General features: G+C 42.9%; 1 protein-coding gene across 1 annotated transcript in view; it reads right to left on the bottom strand.

Annotated features, from left to right (window-relative positions):
• Nucleotides 1-245: 245 nt before the first annotated feature.
• C6H14orf132 (chromosome 6 C14orf132 homolog) overlaps nt 246-22459 on the bottom strand; it is a 71376-nt gene continuing 49162 nt past the window's right edge. The window contains exon 2 of the mRNA XM_074956184.1: nt 246-2731. Coding sequence (XP_074812285.1) covers nt 2507-2731 — 225 coding nt within the window. The 3' untranslated portion in view covers nt 246-2506. The remainder of the gene's footprint in view (nt 2732-22459) is intronic.

The raw sequence follows: 22459 nt of genomic DNA, 5'->3' as shown, positions 1-22459 counted from the left end.
GCTGAGGGCATGGAATTAAACTGTTCTACCATATATGAGTGTGTTAAAACGGAAAGCCCAGGAGGCCCCCACACACACTTAGGACCAAATCTTTTCCCCTGCCCACAGCCTGATTAGATGGGCCTTGCACTAAGGACTTCATTTGACAGGTGCTATTGGTGGTGGGGTGGGAGGTTGAAGTCTCCTTCACCAGGCTGCTCCATGGGGGGCTGTGCTCTTCCACTACATACACATGTACATGGGGGCGGGGAGGGGACTACAAATGCACGGCTGACATAACTCATCCTACCCCCAAATGCCTCCTCTTTGAGACTACTTTAGAGGCCCTTCTGCACCCGGCCACACTAATTTTCACTGCATTCAGGGCCTTTCTTGGGCTACAGGATTTGGCACTTAATGGCTTATTCTCTTACCAGAATGTAGGGAATTTATGTATGTAATTCACATGAGCATTAACAGATGTTCCCCCTGCTAAATCCTCTGTCTATAAAGGAGAGAGTAGACATGGCAGGATGCCAATCATCTAAAATACCAGCTTCACAGGTGTCTGTCACAGGTACTCCGTGACTGATCATCCATATAGTCTAACCAGGAGTCAGGTTCCAGAGGTTCAGTGGTGTGGAATGGTACTGCACCTCCCTCCTGAAGTGGTAGCCATATAGAGTACGGTATGGCCCCTAGAAAAGGGCCTTGGGAATCCTCTCCTGTGATTTCATGGATCAAGGATCTTTGCAGTTGATTGACAGTGAGCCAGCTGCAAAAGAACTAGGACAGCTTTACAGGCCAATACTTTGACTAACAATAAATAAATGCAAAAGCTGAAATGCTTATTTAGGACATATTGCTCTGGATTGAGTGACTATCCACCAACCCTGCAGGAAAAATGGTTTAGAGAGAAAAATAAAAGCAAAACCTCTCCATACGTTTACCAGCTCTTACTCCAGCCTTGAGCGGAGTGACAAAGAAGTGTCAAAAATACCCACCATGCCTGCAGACAGGGCCTTCTGGAATCAGGGTAACAGCTGCAGGGGACAAGAGTAGAGGGAGAACTGTCCAATCAACACAGAGGTTTTGTGTAAAGTATTTATCTGCTGCCATTTCTCTATGGTCACATCCATCACCTATATATATACACACACCCTTCCTTTGGCAAGGAAGGCTACAGATTATTTTAGATGGGTACAGCCCTTAAAAATCATTGCTCACAAGATTAATACAACAAAGACATTACCCATTAATAGAACACTGAATACAAATATTTGTATAAAATTGCTAGCACAATTGATTTTACATTTCCCCCCTCATTATCCGGCCATAGAAACATATTAGTGCCTAAATGTAAACATTTGTCAAGGTCTATCAGCAACTTCCCTTAAGCTACTGCCCTCCAGTGCTCCGTATATCCCACCACTGTATGTAACTCATGTACCCAATTCACCGTGGGAGGTTATGTATGTGCACTGTAGGGCTATCTGGTAAACCTTGTGATTCATTTATCCCCATAGATGAATCATTGGCAGTGAATTAGACTGAAGAATTACTGCACTTTAAGTAATTTCTTTCATTCATAAATAAAGCTTATTTGACCACATGGCTTTTATGGGAAATTTGGATTTCAGCATAATGAACCCAAAAGATCGACAGTCTTTATTTTCTAGAAGGGGTCAATCCAATGAACTATAATCATTATCATTTCTGGCTGTCAATAGTCTGATGGAAATTGGAGCTTCTGTCCCTCCCATTTAAAACTCACTTGCCAGCACTTCATCCTCTGGAGTACAGGTTCTAGAAATATCAAGCAGATTCAGTATTAACACTCAGAATATCATCTCTGCTCACTGTCTTTAGAACGAGAGTCCTAGTTAAATCAGCCATGCATCCACCTGCATGCCCACTGCTTTAAGATTAATAATATCTACACTTTAAACATAGCCAACTGATCATGTGTATTTTAGTTCAACACACAAGAATCCTGAAAATCCGTTAATTACAATTGAGCCAATGCCCACCATCCAATGCATCTGGACATCTAGATAACTAGATTTCCATGGAGAATAAGATACAGAGCATTTTTCATATAATGTTGTGATAGAAATACCAATCCCAAAAGCAGATTAAAAACTCAACAAAAGGAACAAACAAAAAACAGAAGAGCTACTAGAAAATCCAACCAATAGGAAATAAGCATTTTTTACATAAAACCCGCTTTCATTTTGTGTTTCGCATATCAACATTGGCCTTTCACATCAAATTTATATGTGACATGTATTTGCTGTTCTTGATTAAAGCTTTCACCACCACAAAATTTGCCAATGCATCCAAACTTTGCTACTGAAGTTCAAGTTTAATAACTTGCACTTCATTTCTAGTACTGTCGCAGCTTATAATTAACAAAATGTGTCTATCTATCTATATTTATATAGCTATACATGTATATATACACAAACACGCACAACAAACACACTTGTAGCCGTCCACTCCTGCAGTATTCCAGTCTCCACTCTTCTTAGAATGTGAAGGCATACACCACTCCCACAACCACAATGTTTCCAATTGTTGCTATGATCGCAATCCATAACAATATGGCATCGTTTGAGGAGCGGGATGTCTCTTCTGGCTGGTTCTGCATTGAAGCAGCTGCATGGACATTGGCCGATGAATTAAACAAGGAGTATTCTGTACCAAAGTCCTCATTGGGTGAGTCCATGAAAGCTCCTCCCATAACAGGAATCTGCGAAGAAGGATTTGACAACATTAGATTAAAGTCCAGGGTCAACTTTTTTTTTTGGTCTTAATATGTTATTTATCTTTTCATACAAAGCAGTAACTACCACTCATTCTGGCAAAACTGCAAAGCTCTCACATGCACGATGTTGGGATGCAATGATCATATATGGAAGAATGTCCTTTGCCAGGCACATTCCTTGCCTTAAACATTAGACAATGGATCTGTACATGCCTTGCATCATCTTCATGGGATCTTTGCACTTTTTGATAGTATAGGCAGATTTTAAATGTGCACATCATAACGTTTCCATCAGCACTATTAAATTCATTTCAGGGGACCTGTGATATTAAACGTGGGTCTGAGAAAGACAGTTTTCTTTCTGTACACCTGGGTACTTATATGACTCCCATCAAGATAATTTCTGAGTGGAGGTGGCTGGAGTTTAAATTCAGTCTGTGATTGGGGAATCAGGCACTTTTAAAACCAAGCCTGTATTTTTACTTCTCTCAAGCAGGATAATCCTATGTTGTAAAGTAGCTGCTCAGCTCCTTTCTTTGCTACTTAACTTTGCTCCTCTCTTTGGTGAATCATCCACAATGGGAGGACTGGAAGAGGGGAGCAGCTGAAGAACCACTCTTCCCTGCACAAACAAGCCGCCTTTAAGGGCTAGGGGGCTGGGGCCAGCCAGCCCTTGTTACTAAGCAGGTACTTCTGAGCTGGGATTGGGTGATTCCACTCTAAGAGCAGCAGGAAGCTGTAGTGCAGTGGTTCTCAAACCTCTGTACTGGTGACCTCTTTCACATAGCAAGCCTCTGAATGTGATCCCCCTTATAAATTAAAAACACTTTTTTATATATTTAACACCATTATTAATGCTAGAGGCAAAGCGGGGGTTGCCTCAACCAACTTGCGACCCCCCATGTAATAACCTCGCGACCCCCAAAGGGGGCCCAACCCCCAGTTTGAGAACCCCTGTTGTAGAGAGAGGGGGGACACTCAAGGAGAGACAATGAGAAGAAGCTGTGGCAGAGGCTGCAGTCAGAAGAGCTGCAGTGAGCAGGAGGCTTTTGCCAGATACCCTAGACCGGGGGAAGGGTTTGGTCCTGGAAGCCAGAGGTCTGAAGAAGTTTGGGGGCCAGGGAGAACAAACTCCATGGGAGTAGAAAAAGACTCCAGCCAGACAGGGCTGAGAGAGGCCTGCCAAGGCAGGGAAAAGCTGTGGAGAGCAGACTCGGGGAGAAGAGAAGCCCTAGTAGTGAGTTTTGTATTGTGTCTTATGTCAATTCATTAGACCTTGGGAGAGCGGGCACTGTTGGACAAAAAAATGCCGGTGTGGAATTTATTTAAGAAGCACCTGGAAAGGGGAAACACAGGCAGGCTGCCTGCAGAGCAACCGTAGGCCATGAGCTGGCACTCAGGAGGTGGCCGGCTCATTCGCACACCCCTGCAGTGGGGTTGTGCAGTGGAAGGCCTTGCTAGGGTATCCCCAGCATAGGAGCTAAGGGCCATGCAAAAGGAGTGGAGAAGGGCAAAAGGAGTGGAGAAGGCCAGAGAATCTGGTCCAGTGAGGCAGCACTAGGAACATAAACTGAAGAGATCTGGCACCCACTCCCATGTTCTAAATAAAAGATAACATTCCCTTCCTATAGAGATAGAGATTATAGACAAATGTGTTCACTGGCATCATTGATATAACATGTAGGTAACAGTATATTCAACTCTTTGGACAATTCATAACACAAAAAAATCTCAGTCAAGGCAAATTGGGTGCATGAAACCCACATGATCTTGACGATCAACTATTTTAAAGACCTCTCACAGCTGAACAAACTTTACCAAAAAGCTAAAATTAAAGTTATATGGACTTTTAAAGGAAGGCAAATGACCTTTCTAGTAGGGCTGTATATACCCTTCAGCCACCCAGATGTCAAAATGTAGGCAGTGGCTTACAGAATGGCTGTCACCTCATGACTAGAGTAAAAACTATCAACACCGAGAAACCTAGCAGAATTGTGCTGCTTAGAGGAATTAAACAGGTAGAATGCAAAATAATGCACAAGAAAATGATATATGGTGTTCTTCCCCCACATGATGTATAATCAGACAGTGACCAGAAAAATCACACATAATAAATGAGAACACAAAAGGCCCTACACAGTCACAATTCATCTTCCTTTGCCAGGATAGCTATTGACCGAAGTTCAATATTTTGTCCTCCTGTGAAAAGAAACCTACAAAAGCTTATTCAGATATGCCCCCTGCAATTGGAACATACCCTTGTGGAGACAGAGGATTCATAAACCCCAACATGTATGCTGAAAATTCACTGAACAAGCTGCAGAAGACTTAATTGATGATAAACAGCCAGAGCCGTCAGGTGGTGTGAATCTGAGTAAATAATGGAGTTATTTTGACATTCTGGCCCAATATGTTCAGAAACCAAACAGGACTACAGCGCTGTCTGCTGGAAATACAAGGTGGGGGATTTCATGCTCCACCTTTCCTCCCCACCATATAGACATCCCCAGTGCAGAAGACTCAGATTCCATGCATCTGAAGAAGAGAGGTTTTTACCCACGAAAGCTTATGCTCAAATAAACCTGTTAGTCTTTAAGGTGCCACCGGACTCCTTGTTGTTTTTTCAGATTCCCTTGCTACACGTAATGGAGGTATCAACATGGTACATGGAACTAAACAAAAGCACTCAGTAAAAAGGCAATTATTCAGTGCATGATTCAAAATCTAAGGATATGGATGTTTCAAGGCATGCCAACAGTCTGGTAGTGAAGTTTAAAAGGCTGATTCGTTCATTGTCTCCTTAAGAACAATGTAAATCATGCTCCCAAGCTTGTCTTAGGTCATATATAAAAAGAAATACAGCCACATCACCATCTCTTCCAACAAATCTATTGACTCCTCATCCATTTAAGGATCAAGTCACTGCTGTCCTAGGGCCAAATTCTGAAGGCTTTGGACAAAAATACCAGCAGAAAATCAAAAATGCTAGAAAAAATCAAAATCTTCCTGCAGAAAATTTCTATTTTGCGGAAACCACATTTTTCATCAAAAAAACATTTGAGCGAAAAATTCCTGACCAGATCTAATCTCAACTAAATGCACTTGCATTCTGAAAGATGTTCTCTCCTGTAATCATCCGCCACAGGAAAAGCTTAAGGCAAATTCAGTTTCCTTGTCTGTGGCTTCAGAGCACCCCCTTGGCAGCCATGCAAGTGGACAGGCAGAATTTGGGGAGTTCTTCCAAGAAGCCAACCCCTTTACAGCATGGGTATGTTGCACAGGGGGACGAGATATGGATGGGACAGGGCAGAAAGCCTGCTACTTACAGGGATCCTCACCCCACAGGGGAATGGGGCACATACAGAGGCTTCTCTCGCTATTGTCTGGTTGTGCTTATAGCCTGGCTTATTGTAGTGGTCTGCACATGTGAACAGAAATGTATTTGTAATAAATAAATTGATAAACAAAACTACTAAATAATGGTTGCAATTTTCAAAGCTGTCTAGAGTATGTGGACACACAACTCCCATTTATTTCAATGGGGACTATGTGTCTAAATCCCTTAGCTGTTTTGAAAATCTCAACCAATTGCCTTAAAACAAATTTCTCGAGTCAGATTCCTTGTTCTTCAGTTTGGTGAAATGCACTTATACTGTTTTTTGTTGGTATAATCTGGGGTTACCCACAGCACGAAGAATGGAACCAATGCACTTAGGAGGCAGAGACTAATCAGCCCCCTGAGGTCTGAATAACAAAGGGGCACTCCACACACACAGCCACCCTTGCATGTACAGTAGGGAACAGTGTGCGCCCCCATGGCTCACTCCCCCTTCACCTAGACCAGGGGTGGCCAACCTGAGCCTGAGAAGGAGCCAGAATTTACCAATGTACATTGCCAAAGAGCCACAGTAATATGTCAGCAACCCTGCATCACCCCCCCCCGACCCCAGCTCCCAACACCTCCTGCCCACCGGCTGCCCTGCCGATCAGCGCCTCTCCCTCCCTCCCCACACCTCCCGATCAGCTGTTTTGTGGCATGCAGGAGGCTCTGTGGGGGAGGGGGAGGAGTGAAGGCAGGGCCTCTGTCAGAGCCAGGGGTTGAGCAGTGAGCACCCCCCTGCCACATTGGAAAGTTGGCACCTGTAGCTCCAGGCCCGGAGTCGGTGCCAATACAAGGAGCCACATATTCACTTCTGAAGAGCCGCATGTGGCTCTGGAGCCACAGGTTGGCCACCCCTGACCTTGACCATGTGGAGAGCGCTTGTGGGTTTGGGGATCCAGGGCTGGAAAGGGGGCAGGAAGGAAGGGGATGAGAGGCTGGGTTCATGGCAGGAGTGGCACCACTTTCATAGGTACTTCCAGAGCAATCTACAGCACAGCTTTCCTTTGCAGCCATGTTGCCAGGAAGCTAGAGGGGGCACAAGGGGCCTCAGAGTAGGTGCAAAGGTATGAGGCCTTTGCATGGATAGGTCTTTTGCATATCCCCAGGTTCTGCCATCAGGATCCCCTGCTTATTTCACAGGGTGGGGTGGGCTGGTGCATGAGGCAAACTTGTCACTGACACTTACTCTTAGCACCCTTTGGGGAAAGTATCATGAGGGGTGTCTCACTGAGATTCCCCACCCCCAAATCCCTCCAGTGGTTTTTCTGTAGGAAGGTTGACTGATCACACAGCATCAAAACATGCTGTGCCTGTGGATCAGACACCACTAAGTAACAGTTACATACATTTCTCTATTAACGGTTTATGGCATGTGGCAGTAAAAAGATTTATTCCAGAACTTTGTATCCGTTCTGACCTAATAAACATGACTCTGAGGCAGGCCTGGGAAAATACAGTGCTTCTGATTTACTTGGGAGGACAGCTGAATCAAACCACGTACATAAAAACGCTATTGATCTTTAGCTGGTTGTTGCTTCCTTGTAAAGAAGCTAGAGCTTTAACTCAGCCTGGTTATGGGTCCCATCAAATGGTACCAGATGGGACCCACAATTTAAGAATGGTGGAAATCTTGTAATATTTTGATTATTAAGGCCCTGATCCTGTAAAAAAGTATGCACACACTTAACTTTAAGCAGGTGAGTAGTCTCATTGGCTTCAAATTAAACACATGCTTAAGACTGAATAGGACAGTGGCCTTAGAGAGAGCGACAACTTGGGTGGAATATTTTCCACATGATAGAATGTTTGAGTAGATTGGGTCGGCTAATGGATGGAGGAGAGCCATATCAGTGAGAGGATAAGCTTATGCTATGTTAATTAGTACCTAGCTATTAACAATTAGACCAAATGCACCCGTGGTGTAACTACAAGGACTGCAAAGTATCTATTATACCAGTAATAAATTTAGTTTAGTGTCTCTGAACTAGGAGGTTGCATTATCCACAACTTCTCTCCTGGAGCAGCATGAACCTTATGTATGGGATAAAGCTGAAAAACACATTGAAACATATGCTTCTTCTTCCTCACTTGGAGAAGTGAAATGATCAGTTATAGCCTTTTTATATATGAGTACTTTAAATAATATTACCGGGAATGAATTAACTCTCAGGGCACCACTGTGAGGAGGTCAGTGTGGTTATCTCCATTTTACATCTGTCTGGCCAAATCAAGGCAGAGACAGGTGTGACGCTGGCAGACCAGGTGGCCCTAGGCCTCACTGAACACTGACAAATGCACAGCTGGAAACCAGACTGGCTGAACTGTGTGTTAGTAATATTAAAACAGATATAAGAGTTATCAGAATGTGTTTTAGTGTTTAGATTTTATGGAATGCTTGCAGGATGCGTTGAGCAGGGGGTTGGACTAGATGACTTCCTGAGGTCTCTTCCAATCCTAATCTTCTATGATTCTATGATGTTGCATGTTTTAATCCTACTTATAACATCTGTATCCCATGTTACAAGGGAATGTTTAAATGTCTGCTCTGTAACTACAAAAATGTTTGCTTAGGCTATGTCTACACTACAGACCTTACAGCGGCACGGCTGTAGCACTGCAGCTGCGACACTGTAAGGTCTCTGATGTAACCGCTCTATGCCAATGGGAGCGCTCTCTCCCATCAGCATAATTAAGCCAGCCCCAACGAGCAGCCGTAGCTATGTCAGCAGGAGAGCATCTCCTGCCGACAGAGTGCCGCCCATATCAGCACTTTTGTCGGTGAAACTTATGTCTGTCAGGGGTGTGTTTTTTCACATCCCTGACCAACAAAAGTTTTACCGACAAAAGTGCTAGTGTATACGTAGCCTAAGGCCTTGACTACACTACAGAGGTTTGTTGACGAAAGGCAGCTTTTGTTGACAAAACAGTGAATGCGTACAAACTGCGATGCGACTTTTGGTGGCAAAAATGCCCTGTTTTGGCAACAAAATAAAACTACCCCAACAAGAGACATAAGGCTTTTTGTGCAAAAAATGTGTCAACAAAGTACCAGTGTAGACACCACACTTGATTTTATCACTTTAGTTGGCCTCTAGGAAGTGTTCCACAATGCCCATCCTGACTTCTCTGGTCAGCAGTTCGAACTCCACTGCCCTGCAGCCAGGTAAACAACCATCTGCCCCTCCGCCTTAAAAGCCCCGGGAATTTTTGAAATTCCATTTCCTGTTGGCTCGGTGTCGAGAGGTCTCATTGCATCTTCCCAGGTGACTAGGGTGGCTTATCTCAGCAAACGCCCTCCTGCTTCGACCACTGTGGAGCTGCTGGGCTCTGTGAAAACACACTGCTGTTTAGGTAACTAATATCAGGATACAAAATCTTGAAATGATATATGCCTGAACATTGTGCCTCGATCCACAGATTAAGGAGGCTATTAAACGTTAACCTGCTTCATCACAGGTGGTCCTTTTCTTCCTTTATAGGAATGAAAAGGAAAGAGTAGATTTATTCTGTGAAGGAAACAAGAATGGATAGTTATCTCACTGTACTTACATCCCATCATACCATCTCCTCCATGAATTTATCAAGCTTAATCTTGAATGCAGCTAGTTCTTTTGCCCCCACTGCTTCCCTTGGAAGGCCGTTCCAGAACTTCACTCCTCTGATGGTTAGAAACCTTCGTCTACTTTCAAGTCTAAACTTCCTGATGGCCAGTTTATATCCATTTGTTCTTGTGTCCACATTGGTTCTGAGCTTAAATAATTCCTCTCCCTCCCTGGTATTTATCCCTCTGATATATTTATAGAGACCAATCATATCTCCCCTCAGCCTTCTTTTGGTTAGGCTAAACAAGCCAAGCTCTTTGACTCTCCTTTCATAAGGCAGGGTTTCCATTCCTCGGAGCATCCTAGTAGCCCTTCTCTGTACCTGTTCCAGTTTGAATTCATCCTTCTTAGACATGGGAGACCAGAACTGCACACAGTATTCCAGATGAGGTCTCACCAGTGCCTTGTATAACGGTATTAACACTTCCTTATCTCTCCTAGAAATACCTCGCCTGATGCATCCCAAGACCGCATTAGCTTTTTTCACGGCCATATCACATTGGCAGCTCATAGTCATCCTGTGGTCAACCAATACTCCAAGGTCCTTCTCCTCCTCTGTTACTTCCAACTGATGTGTCCACAGCTTATAACTAAAATTCTTGTTATTAATCCCTAAATGCATGACCTTGCACTTTTCACTATTAAATTTCATCCTATTACTATTACTCCAGTTTACAAGGTCATACAGATCTTCCTGTATGATATCCTGATCCTTCTCTGAATTGGCAATACCTCCCAGCTTTGTGTCATCCACAAACTTTATTAGCAGACTCCCACTTTTTGTGCTGAGGTCAGTAATAAAAAGATTAAATAAGATTGGTCCCAAAACTGATTCCTCAGGAATTCCACTGGTAACCTCCCTCCAGCCTGACAGTTCACCTTTCAGTAGGACCTGCTGTAGTCTCCCCTTTAACCAGTTCCTTATCCACCTTTCAATTTTCATATTGATCCCTATCTTTTCCAATTTAACTAATAATTCCCCATGTGGCACCATATCAAATGGCCTTACTGAAATCTAGGTAAATTAGATCCACTGTGTTTCCTTTGTCTAAAAAATCTGTTACTTTCTCAAAGAAGGAGATCAGGTTGGTTTGGCATGATCTATCTTTTGTAAAACCATGTTGTATTTTGTCCCAATTACCATTGACTTAAATGTCCTTAACTACTTTCTCCTTCAAAAATTTTTCCAAGACCTACGGATCCCCCAGGGCTCCATGTCCCCTGAGGGAGCCCATTCTCGGTACAGGAACCCCTTCTCCCACAGGACCCTCTCCTGGCAACCTCTCCCCATGGTCTGTACCGCACTGAGGTTGGCCAGGTCCCTTAGCTTCCGCAAGGAGGGATTGCAGGGGAGGGATAGCTCAGTGGTTTGAGCATTGGCCTGCTAAACCCAGGGTTGTGAGTTCACTCCTTGAGGGGGCCATTTAGGGATCTGGGCCAAAAATTGGCGATTGGTCCTGCTTTGAGCAAGGGGCTGGACTAGATGATCTCCTTAGGTCCCTTCCAACCCTGATATTCTATGATATGATTCTATGATCCTACTCCTTTAAGGATGATTACCATTAGCATCAAACAGTCTGATCCTGCAAGGTGCTGAGTCTTTCCCACTACCCGCAGTTCCCAATGGAGCCATTAGAAGTCGAGGGTGCTCAGCATGTTGTAAGACTGGCCACACAAAATACAACTCTTTCACCTAGGGAGAATGGACTACAGCAAGGAAACTTAGTAAAAGACACTTTGCAAAAAAATCTGTAATGAACTGAGTATTCCAGGGACAGAAAAATATTTTTTATTATGAAAACGGTACCTAAAACCGATCACCAGGCGTCCTCTGATCCTAAAATAAATGATTCACAAAATTCCAAATTAAGAAGCAGACATTTACAAAAGGCCTTATTATATTAACCTTCCACAGTCTGATTTTCTTTCAAGAATGTGGGGGTATGATCATTGTTTGCTTTCCTAAACATTTCCCGAGCATAATTCCATCACCAATTAAACTTACAAAACAGTCCAAAAAGATTCACAAAAGGAATAACATTTTAAAAACTAGGCACCTTGTTGTAAGGAGACTGTTTAGACAAAATAGAACTGCAAAATGTTTGTTTCACAGGGACAATTTGAAAATCTGATACACAAAGTTTTAGATTTTAGTGGGTTGGAAAACTTTATCAGATGAAAAACATTTACAATCGCCTCCAGCCGAGATAATAGCCCAAGGAACTGCATCATATTTTTGAAGCGTATGGTGTCTCCACTATGAAGTTTTGGGGGGAAATTATTCATATAACTGGGTGATCCACAGCAAAGACACAGGAGATATTATCTTTCCATTTCAATTGCACAGAACATATTTTACATTCCCTCAGGTTTGTTAGAAATCTCAAGAAATCAGTGTTACACTCCTCACAATAATCATCATTTCTCAGGTTTAGGGTGTAATGTTTGAAAAAGCCCTTGGAAAAAAATCTTTGGTCAACAAATGAACTCTTACTTATGTGGGTGAAAATTATGTTTACCACAAACACCACACATCATCTGCAGGGGGAGCAGGTGCTTGCTGTTCAGCAAGCTCTCCAGGGCCTGATCCAGTCCTCTTTAACATCAATGGAAAACACCTATTAACATCAAAGGGAGATGGATCAAGTTTCAGTAGCATGTCTGCTGCACCTTCCACTTTTTGGTTTTCAGCAGTAAATGATCATTTAAATCTGAATCAAGAACCTATTTCTCAGTTATTAGAGAGGGGATGATGGGTGCATTATCCATCTTCAAAAGATGAAATGTGGAGTGAAGCCAAAGCTTTGAACAATCCTGTTATTCTCATATTAATCTTTACTCAAGCCTGATCTTACAGAGACAGATTTCTCAAAATACCCCCGGGGAGCATTCGTAAATGATGCTATAAGTATCAAATGGGCCTTGAAATGGGGAGAGTGACCAGCTGAACAACCATATTTGCAGTCTCAGGTTGGGATTATATTTTAAAAACCTATTTCATTCAAGGCACTTGAGAGTCAATCTTTCAGAAAACAAAACCATAGTGTTTTTTAACGAGAAAGGACCTGAGCATTGGAGCCTGCGCTAAGAAGTTGGAGCAAACACAGCTCTAAGCTCTGCACATCCCAGGGAAAGAAAAGGTTAGCAACTTCTCAAAGGATCCCACGGTTTTTGTGGGAAAACCATCTTTAAAATCAATTCTTGACATAGGGAGTGACCATCAAGAGGTGAAGAAGCTGAGATGCAGGGGAGATCTGGTGGATCTCTGGCCTTCCATGTGGCAGGGATCTGTCTCTGGGAGTCTCCTGGCCCCTATTTCTGCTTTGCAGCATTGTCATATGGTGCCCTTGCCCTTCACTATGCACATACTCCCACTACTATGCCACAGAGGGTTATTGCTTTTAGCAGCATTAACTTGCATTGCCTCAAATATCAAGTCCCACTTAACTGCAAGGGGAACAAGGTAACTCTTCCCCCTCACCTCCTATTTATGTGGATTTGAGTCCTCACCAGCACACCTACCACACTCCTCTTAGTCCTGTATAACTGAGCTCCAGAGAAGCAGCTTAGTGTGGAGGATAACAGAGCATAGCCACTTTTCCCCATGACAGGACCTCTACTCACCTCTGCTTTGCAGAATTTGGACCATCATTTGTAAAGCATGTGGGGGACCTTCTGGGATGAAATGTGTTTGATATGGGTAAACTGTTATCAATAGCACTCAAAGCTGTAAAAGGCAGACCCTCTTTCAGTGTGGCCTGCTCTAAAGGCTTCAAGTGGAATGTGAAGCATATTTCATTTTTAACGGAAAATAACCAGTGTAACATTTATACTACATCTCAAAATGTGGGTTGGGACCAATGTTCCCTCTAATTTTTTTCACCCATGTGCGGAATAAATTTTGTTATGTGCACCAAGGTAATGTGCGGATGTGCGCCACCAGTAGAAACAAAAAACCCTGTATATAATATATATTTTTAAAAAGTGACTAATAGGGATAATTTTTCCAACCAGGACAAATTAGGCATTTTAGAACACACTACTCAAAAGAATTAAATGTAAGTGTAAGAGAGAAATAAAAATTATGAAATGCATAGACCAGTCAAAAAAATTAAAATAACACACTTTGAAAGAAGAAAATTACAGAGAATATATGTGCATTGCAGGAAGTACCAAGAAGTAACAACAACAGTGTTGGGAGGTGTCTGACACAGACTGTGTGTGTGTGTGTGTGTGAAAGAGAGAAAGAGAGAGAGAGACACACACAGACTGTGTGTGAGTGTGAGACACACAGTGTGTGTGTGTGACACAGAGTGTGCGTGATGGCTGCTAGGGAAGTTTCTGAGAGACTCCCGTCTGCTGTCTCTTTAAGGCACTCACTGAAAGCTCTCCTCCTCCTGAACCATGTCCCCCCTCCCCTGCTCTGCGGAGATGGGGTAGATGGACAGGGGAGAAAGGAAGAGACAGAGAGAGAGTGTGTGTGTGTGTGTGTAACAAACCGTGCACTGTCTCTTTAAGGCACTCACTCACCTGAAGGCTTGTTCAGACCTCAGAGCTGCTGCAAGTCCTGAGCCCTGTCCCCTCTACCCTGCTCTGTGGAGATGGGGTACAGGAGCTGGGGGAGAGGAAGGGAGACACCCTGAAATCAGCACCATCCTTTCCCCCTCCCCCGCCCTGCTCTGCACAGCAAGCAGGAGGGTCCCAGGAATAGCTGCAGGAGCAAGGTGGCTGCAAAGCAGCAGGGCGGGGGAGGAGGGGCAGAACATATGCTGCCATCTGGATGTGTGTGGCTCTGCTATTCAACTGAGTGGCACTTGAATCTCTCCTGGGTGGCCGCCCAAACGCACAGCTTACAGGGAACACAGGTCAGGACCCCAAAGTGGGTTGCGACCCCCTTTTAATGGGGTCGCCAGGGCTGGCGTTAGACTTGCTGGGGCCCGGGGCCAAAGCCTGAGCTCTGGGCAGCAGGGCTCAGGCTTGGGCTTCAGCACTGGGCTCAGGATACAGCCCCCACCCCACCTGGGGCTGAAGCCCTTGGGCTTCGACTTTGGTCCCCCTCTGGCCCAGGGCAGTGGGGCTTGAGCGGGCTTAGGCTTCGGTCCCCGCTCCTGGAGTCGTGTTGTAATTTTTATTGTCAGAAGGGGGACATGGTGCAATGAATTTTGAGAAGCCCTGTACCACATAGTGTAAAGAGAGAGATGTTCTCTGCGTGTGCATTTGTAATGCTATCAGTAGAACACTTCGTTTGAAGGGCATGCCTCTTCAACAAATCATTTTACTAGACTCAGATTATTCATTATTTGAATCCCAGAAGCTATAAGAACTTTAGGACACATGGTGCTGCCCCTTCTGTGTAAGTACCATTCAGAGTACATGGACAGTGTGGACTTGCACAGCATTGCAAGTAATGTCAAGTCGGAACCCTGCAATACCACACACAATGCAAATGAATTGTTTTCAATATCTGAGAGTAGCACCTGGCGAAAAAGCTCAGCTGACTTTTTGAAGGACTTGCAGTGACCCGTTATGAAGTGTGGACTTTCAGCAGCTGGTACGGACATATTCTATAATATTGAGTCTCTCTCTATTTATAGGTTCACTCTTCATCACAGATTGGAAGGCGTTTAGTCTCTAGTAGTTGCCTTCTGAATAAAATCACATCTCCCTTAGCACAAAACACTTGGCTAAAATTGCCTTCCTCTGAGTCTGGTATCTCCTTGCCATACAACAGCGAAAGAGGAAAGACAGTCCAGTGGTGAGGGCTCTAGACTAGGATTTGGAAGAGCTGCATTCAAGTCTCAATTCTGCCATAGGCTTCCTGTGCATCTTTGGGCAAGTCATTTAGTCTTTCTGTGCCTCAGTTCCCCATTTGTAAAATAAGGATAACAGCACTGCCCTATCTCACAGGGGTCTTATGGGGAAAACTCAAAGACTGTGAGGTGCTCAAATACTACAGTGATGGGGCCCTATAACTACCTAAGATAGACAGATTCACCTAGTAGGTCCTAAGGATGGAAAGCAGGCAATACGGACAAGATGCTCAGCTGTTGTAATTTAGTGTAGCTCCATTGAAATAATTGAAGATGCGTTGATTTACAGCAGCTGAGGATCTTGCCCATGTCATCCTACCATGGCAGACTGGCATCCTCGCTGTGCCTGCTCTGACTCCTTTTGCAGTCCATGGATTGGGACCCCAAAGTGGTTTGCGTTGAGAGACTTGGGTAGCCTTCCCTCACCAGGTCTGTACTCATGCTGACATCCTTTGGTTTTCCTGAAAGCTGCTGTAAATGACATCTCCTTTATTTGGTCAAGGCGTCCTGCTGCTAGCCATATCTATTGTGACCTGCCAAACTTCATGAATAAAGGGTGTGTATTGGGAGGAGTAATGCTACTTTGTTTCAGAAGACTTTTATCTTTATATTCCCCCCAGATGTATTTTTATGTTTACAAAAGTGACTGGACCAAATATATTTCTAGATCTTGATCTGGGTACTGGGAAAGAGAGAGAATGTGCTCATATAAAAAAAGAGCTTAAGTAAAAGACTATAGAATACACATCACATATCCTCATCTCCTACATCATGTCCCTCTTTGATTCTGAAATATCTAATGCAACATAAAGATGAAGGGAAAGGAAGAAAATAAATAGGGAAAGAAAATGCTGAACAAAAATGTTATAATTCTTATGAAAACCAATACACCATTAGCAGTATTCTTACTCCTCAGTTCTTGCAGCAGGTCTGAAAACATGTGGTTTTAAGGAAAATATCCATTAAGGAAAAAGCTGAGGCTGTAATACTATATAATTTCCCTTTGAAGCATTCTCTTTGAAAGCCAGATATTTTCTTCCACTCCTGCATGTGTTTTCCTATGTGGGAACTAATATTTAGAATGATTTAATATAATGATGTTATCAGTAGGGTTACACCATGATGAGGGCACTGCCCTGGCTCTCTCGCTGGGTATATCTGTCTCAGAGTTGTTGACAATGAGGCAGTTATTTTGTATCATTACTTACAGTAGTGCTGCTGTGACAGCAATTACTCCCCTCAGTAGGCAAATGTATCCCAGCCTGCCTTTGGACTACAACCAACACGATATAAAATGCATCAGGCAGATAGTTTGATGGATCTTCAATCTGCATGGAATAGCTATATGTTTCTTTGATGAAATAGAGCTAAGCTGTGTTAGCTTGTTAGTGTGGCACAGCTGAGGCTCAGCTGGTTAATGTTTTATGGGCAGTGCAACTGAGTTTGAACGAGCCTACAAGATATTATTATTCCTAGTACAAGCTGGTTCATACAATGGTCAACACAAGCTACATGGTGGATTTTAAAAAAATTCTTCACGTTTTAGACCCGTTAAGATTTACCCTCACATAATAGGTCCCTCTAGATTCAGCCCCTCCAACACTTGCCCTCTGAAATTCTTCCAGCCTTTGTCAGAAGCACCAAAACCACCTAAATCGGCATCATATTGAGCCATTTGGAGTGGACAGATTTTTATTTTTTATGAACTCACTAAGCCAATCAGTAATGAGTTCTAGTCGTTTAATAATAATTAGTTTTGAACTCAACCTGTGTTGAGATATGCACATCCACTTCCATCTCTGCTAATGATAGCCAAACACCCTCATACCCTATCCAGAGACACAGCAATAGGCTAAACATCCTGTTAGGCAGATAACAATATATAGGGGAGAAAAAATACAAAGCTTTGATCCAAGGCCCGTTGACGTCAATAGTAAGAATCCATTAACGTCAACAAGCATTGGATCAGGCCCCAAAGGCACGTAGTTGACAAATTCACTAGCTAATTGAAAAAAATCATCTTCAGTGATTTGAGGAGGCAGTTGACGTAGCATCAGAAAGAGCTATGTTCTATTCCTGGCTCTGCCAGTAATTTGCTATGTGACTTTGGACAATTAACATGATATGTCTATGACTCAGTTTCCCATTCTCTAAAAAAAGGCTAATGATACTTATCTCCCCTTGTCAAATACTTTGAGATCTGTTCATGAAAAACAGCCTGTAATTGCTAGTTTTATACTATTTAATTATAATCAAGAGAATGAGACAGTTGACCCCCTCTCCACCAGTGTTTTACACCAGTACCACATCCAAAGCCAAGAGAGGTGGCTATGAAACATTGGGGCTTTTACTTGGTAGAGAATTCCATTTGGCATCTTTACCTGATTTATTTTTAAGATAAGGATTTTTTTTAAATGTAAGGTGTGGCATTATGAGCTGCGTGCATGTGGACTTTTTTCATGTGACAGATAAACCTCTTCTTAGTTTTTGCACAGCATCTATTGAAACATGCCACTAATACAATGTAGATGGTATTACTAATTGCATTTAGTACATTCCCATGTGTCTGAAATGAAATGCCCTCCCACAAGGCACTGTGCACTGGGCTGTGTTGCTTTTTTTCAGAAAAAATATAACATTGGAATATAGAAAAAGAGGAATTGCCCTCCTGGATCCAACCCAAGGTCCATGTAATCTAAAATCCTATATCTGATAGTGGCTGATACCAGAAACATCATGGCACGGTGCAAAAATAAGAAACCCTGTAGTTGGCACATGTGGGATAACCTCCCCCGACCCCCTATTAAGGGCTCTTCCTAATCCCCTAATAGTTAGAAGTGATTTAAACTCTAACACTTGACTAACCAAGATTGGTTATTCCTTGTGCACCATGACATTCCTTCATAAGCAGGCATGGTTCTGTCAAATGAAGGGTATGGTTAGTGGGAATAGGGCTTTGATACGTACACAGAATGAGTACCTGGAAAGTGCAATGGTTGAAGGAGCTTGAGTGCACGCACCTTTTGCATTCTGTACTGGTGTCACTGAACAACTGGGATGGTAATTCAGTGAACTGCCAGTCAGGAAGTACTCTAATGGCACTGTCAGGGCTGGCCATTGCTGTTGGGAGCTGTCATAAATATAAAGGGAAAGGTAAACACCTTTAAATCCCTCCTGGCCAGAGGAAAAAACTCTTTCACCTGTAAAGGGTTAAGAAGCTAAGACAACCTCGCTGGCATCTGACCAAAATGACCAATGAGGAGACAAGATACTTTCAAAGTTGGAGGGTGGGGGGAACAAAGGGTTCTCTCCATCTGTCTGTGTGTTGCTTTTGCCGGGACCAGAGCAGGAATGCAGGTCAGACTTCTGAAAAGGGTTAATAAGCAATCTAGTTAGATATGCATTAGATTCTGTTTTGTTTAAATGGCTGATAAAATAAGTTGTGATGAATGGAATGTATATTCTGGTTTTTGTGTCTTTTTGTAACTTAAGGTTTTGCCTAGAGGGATTCTCTATGTTTTGAATCTGATTACCCTGTAAGGTATTTACCATCCTGATTTTACAGAGGTGATTCTTTTACTTTTTCTTCAATTAAAATTCTTCTTTTAAGAACCTGATTGCTTTTTCCTTGTTCTTAAGATCCAAGGATTTGGGTCTGTGTTCACCTATGCAAATTGGTGAGGATTTTTATCAAGCCTTCCCCAGGAAAGGGGGTGTAGGGCTTGGGGGGATTTTGGGGGGAAAGACGTTTCCAAGTGGGCTCTTTCCCGGTTATATTTTGTTAGACGCTTGGTGGTGGCAGCAATAAAGTCCAGGGACAAAAGGTAAATAGTTTGTACCTTGGGGAAGTTTTAACCTAAGCTGGTAAAAATAAGCTTAGGGGGTTTTTCATGCAGGTCCCCACATCTGTACCCTAGAGTTCAGAGTGGGGAAGGAACCTTGACATGGTGGCAGAGCGGTGGGATTAACTTGAAATCATTTCAAGATTTTTTTGAACCAGAAGCACAGATTTTAAAAGGAAATATTTTTTTCCTTTGGGCTGCTGGAAAGCAGGTTTTAAGCTGAAAGCAGTTAGAGGGTTTTTTGTCTCTGCTTGGGGGCCAGAGCAGAGACAAAAGGGATTTGCCTTTTGTGAGCTGGAGTTTTCTCTACCTAAAGGCAGGGTTGTTAACCTCCTGCAGGAAAATTCACAAGTCTTCACAGACCTGAAGTTGTTTTTTAGCTAAGAGCAACTAGAGGGGTTTTCTGTCTATTTGCCTGGAGACAAAGGTGTTAGTTTTGGTTTTTTTATAGGATTTTTCTGTAGGCTGACAATCACTATCAGAGAACATAGCTATACGGTTACAGCACAACCTATATATATATATATATATATATATATATTGACAAGCCAAGTTTTTTGTTTGTTTGTTTGTTTTGTTTTGTTGTTTTCTTTCTAACTCTCGGGTGTAAAGTTAGTTAAAAACAGAGAGGCTAACATGACAGAAACCAAAGCACAACACAAATTGGAGTTAACCAGACTGGAGGCAGCAAAAGAGGCAGAAAAAGCCCTAGAGACTGCCCACAGGAGAGCTATGGAGGCAAAGGACAGAGAAATGGAGGCAAAGGACAAAGAAATGGAGGCAGCAAAAGAGGCAGAAAAAGCCCTAGAGGCTGCCCACAGGAGAGCTATGGAGGCAAGGGAAAAAGAACTGGAGGAGAAGGAAAAAGAGAGGAAGCATGCACTGGAGATGAAGAAGGTAAGGGCTGAGAGGATCTCCTGGATAACCCTAACAATCCTTCCCCAACAATCCACAAATGGGAGCGACTATGTCCACAGTATGATGAATCCAGTGATATTGCTGAATATTTTCTCACCTTTGAGAATCTGTGCACTCTCCATAAAATTCCTGAAGCTCACAAGATGACCACATTGGTCGCAAAATTGACTGGAAGAGCTCTGGATATATTCAATAAGATGCTTATTGATGAGGCTTCTGACTATAATAAGTTCAAGGATTTGGTTTTAAAGCAATTTCAAATTACATCTGAAATGTACAGAGTAAAATTTCAAACCCTTAAGAGAGGGCCTGGACTAAGTAATGTGGCTTATCTAAACCAGATGAAGGATCTGTTAGATAAGTGGGTACAAGGAAGGGGTGTCACTAGCTTTGACGGAATGTGTGATTTGATAGCTCAGGAGCAATTCCTGACTATGTCCAAGGAGGAAATAAAACAGTGTTTATGGGATAAGGAAATGGACTCAGCAGAAAGTCTTTCTTCTTATGCTGATTGATACAAGCAGTCCCAGACTGCCAGAGAGACAGGGCAAGCCGGAACAAAATGGGTGGAGGGAAGAGAGAGAGAACCCCTTTGTCGTCCCCGCCCCCTCCAGCTTGAAAGTATCTTGTCTCCTCATTGGTCATTTTGGTCAGGTGCCAGTGAGGTTGTCTTAGCTTCTTAACCCTTTACAGGTGAAAGGGTTTTTTCCTCTGGCCAGGAGGGATTTAAAGGTGTTTACCCTTCCCTTTATATTTATGACAGGAGCTAATGTGTACTGATGTGCTTGGGCCAGGATGAGATCCTCACCAGCTATGGTTTGTGACTGGCAAGCAAGTACCACAGACTGTATAGCAGTTGGTCTGGTTGTGACAGTGAGGTGCCTATTCTGCAGTAGCCAATTGGATAGTGTCATGGAAAAAAGTGAGGGGAGGATGGGGGAAAGGAGGAGAGTGCCTAGAAGATGGTGCCTGGAATTGGGATGATGCAAAATTTATTTTATTTTAATTTTATTTACTCATTTTCTGAGGGGGAAATCAAACAGCAGGATCATTACTGGCCTTATGAGAGGGAAAGGTTTAAAAGAGGGAGAAATAAGGAAGAGGAAATCCTTTTTCTCATGATCTGATAGTCCCTTCTGGCCTTAAAGTCTATGAAGGAATCAGGGACACAAAAGACTGTCTGGAAAAAAAAATGTTGATTTCAACCCCACTCTCAACACAGAAAACGAAATCAGTGTTTGCTAAATGGAAAAGGATAAGGGTGAAATTTTCAAAAACCCCTATGGCAATTAGGGGCAACATTTTCAGAAGTGTCTAAGTAAGTTAGGAGCCATGCGCCATTGATTTTTGATGGGATGCAGGCTTCAGGGTCCCATTGGTGATTTTGAAAAATTTACCCTAAGTCCAACTGAAAATCAATTAGACTTGGGCTCCTAACTCCCTTATAGTGCTTTTGAAGATTACACTTGAAGGGCAAAAGAGGAAAAATAAGAGATTTAAGTTTCACAAATAAGAAAGATACAAAATGTAATGCAGTCATATCAAGTCTTTAAACCACGATTTGAGGACTTCAATAGCTCAGACATAGGTCAGAGGTTTTTCGCAGGAGTGGGTGGGTGAAATTCTGTGGCCTGTGTTGTGCAGGAGGTCAGACTAGATGATCATAATGGTCCCTTCTGACCTTAGTATCTATGAATCTATGAATCAATGCAGGTATAAGTGGGCATAACTTAACTGAACCCAATGGTTATACTTGTTTACAGCAGGGCTGAATTTGATCTATAAGGCAGAAAAAAATTCCTCTTATAAATATCAAAATAGGCTTCACTTTCAAATAATTGTACTTTGTTTCTTTCTCTCCAGCTATCTTTTTCAGTACATGGAAAGGTGCAATTCCATGGGCCCCCAAGGAAAGAGCTTCTATGAATATGACATGAAATGAATTCTAAAAGTGAACAACACGATGGCTTCTGAACTGCTCCAAAGTCCTTTGCTATAAGGAATGCTAAGATGCCAATAGCACAGGAAGCCTGATCATTTGCTTCCCCTCGTAGCTTTCATGCAGGTGGAAGCAACTGTCGTAGCAGGCCAACAGGGGCCTTTACCCATACTGAGTAGCCCCTTACTCCCTGATTTAAGTAGGACAGTTTGGGATGATA

The sequence above is a fragment of the Natator depressus genome, chromosome 6 (genome assembly GCF_965152275.1).
Source record: "Natator depressus isolate rNatDep1 chromosome 6, rNatDep2.hap1, whole genome shotgun sequence".
NCBI lineage: Eukaryota > Metazoa > Chordata > Testudines > Cheloniidae > Natator > Natator depressus.
This window is presented reverse-complemented; position numbering and strand designations above follow the sequence as displayed.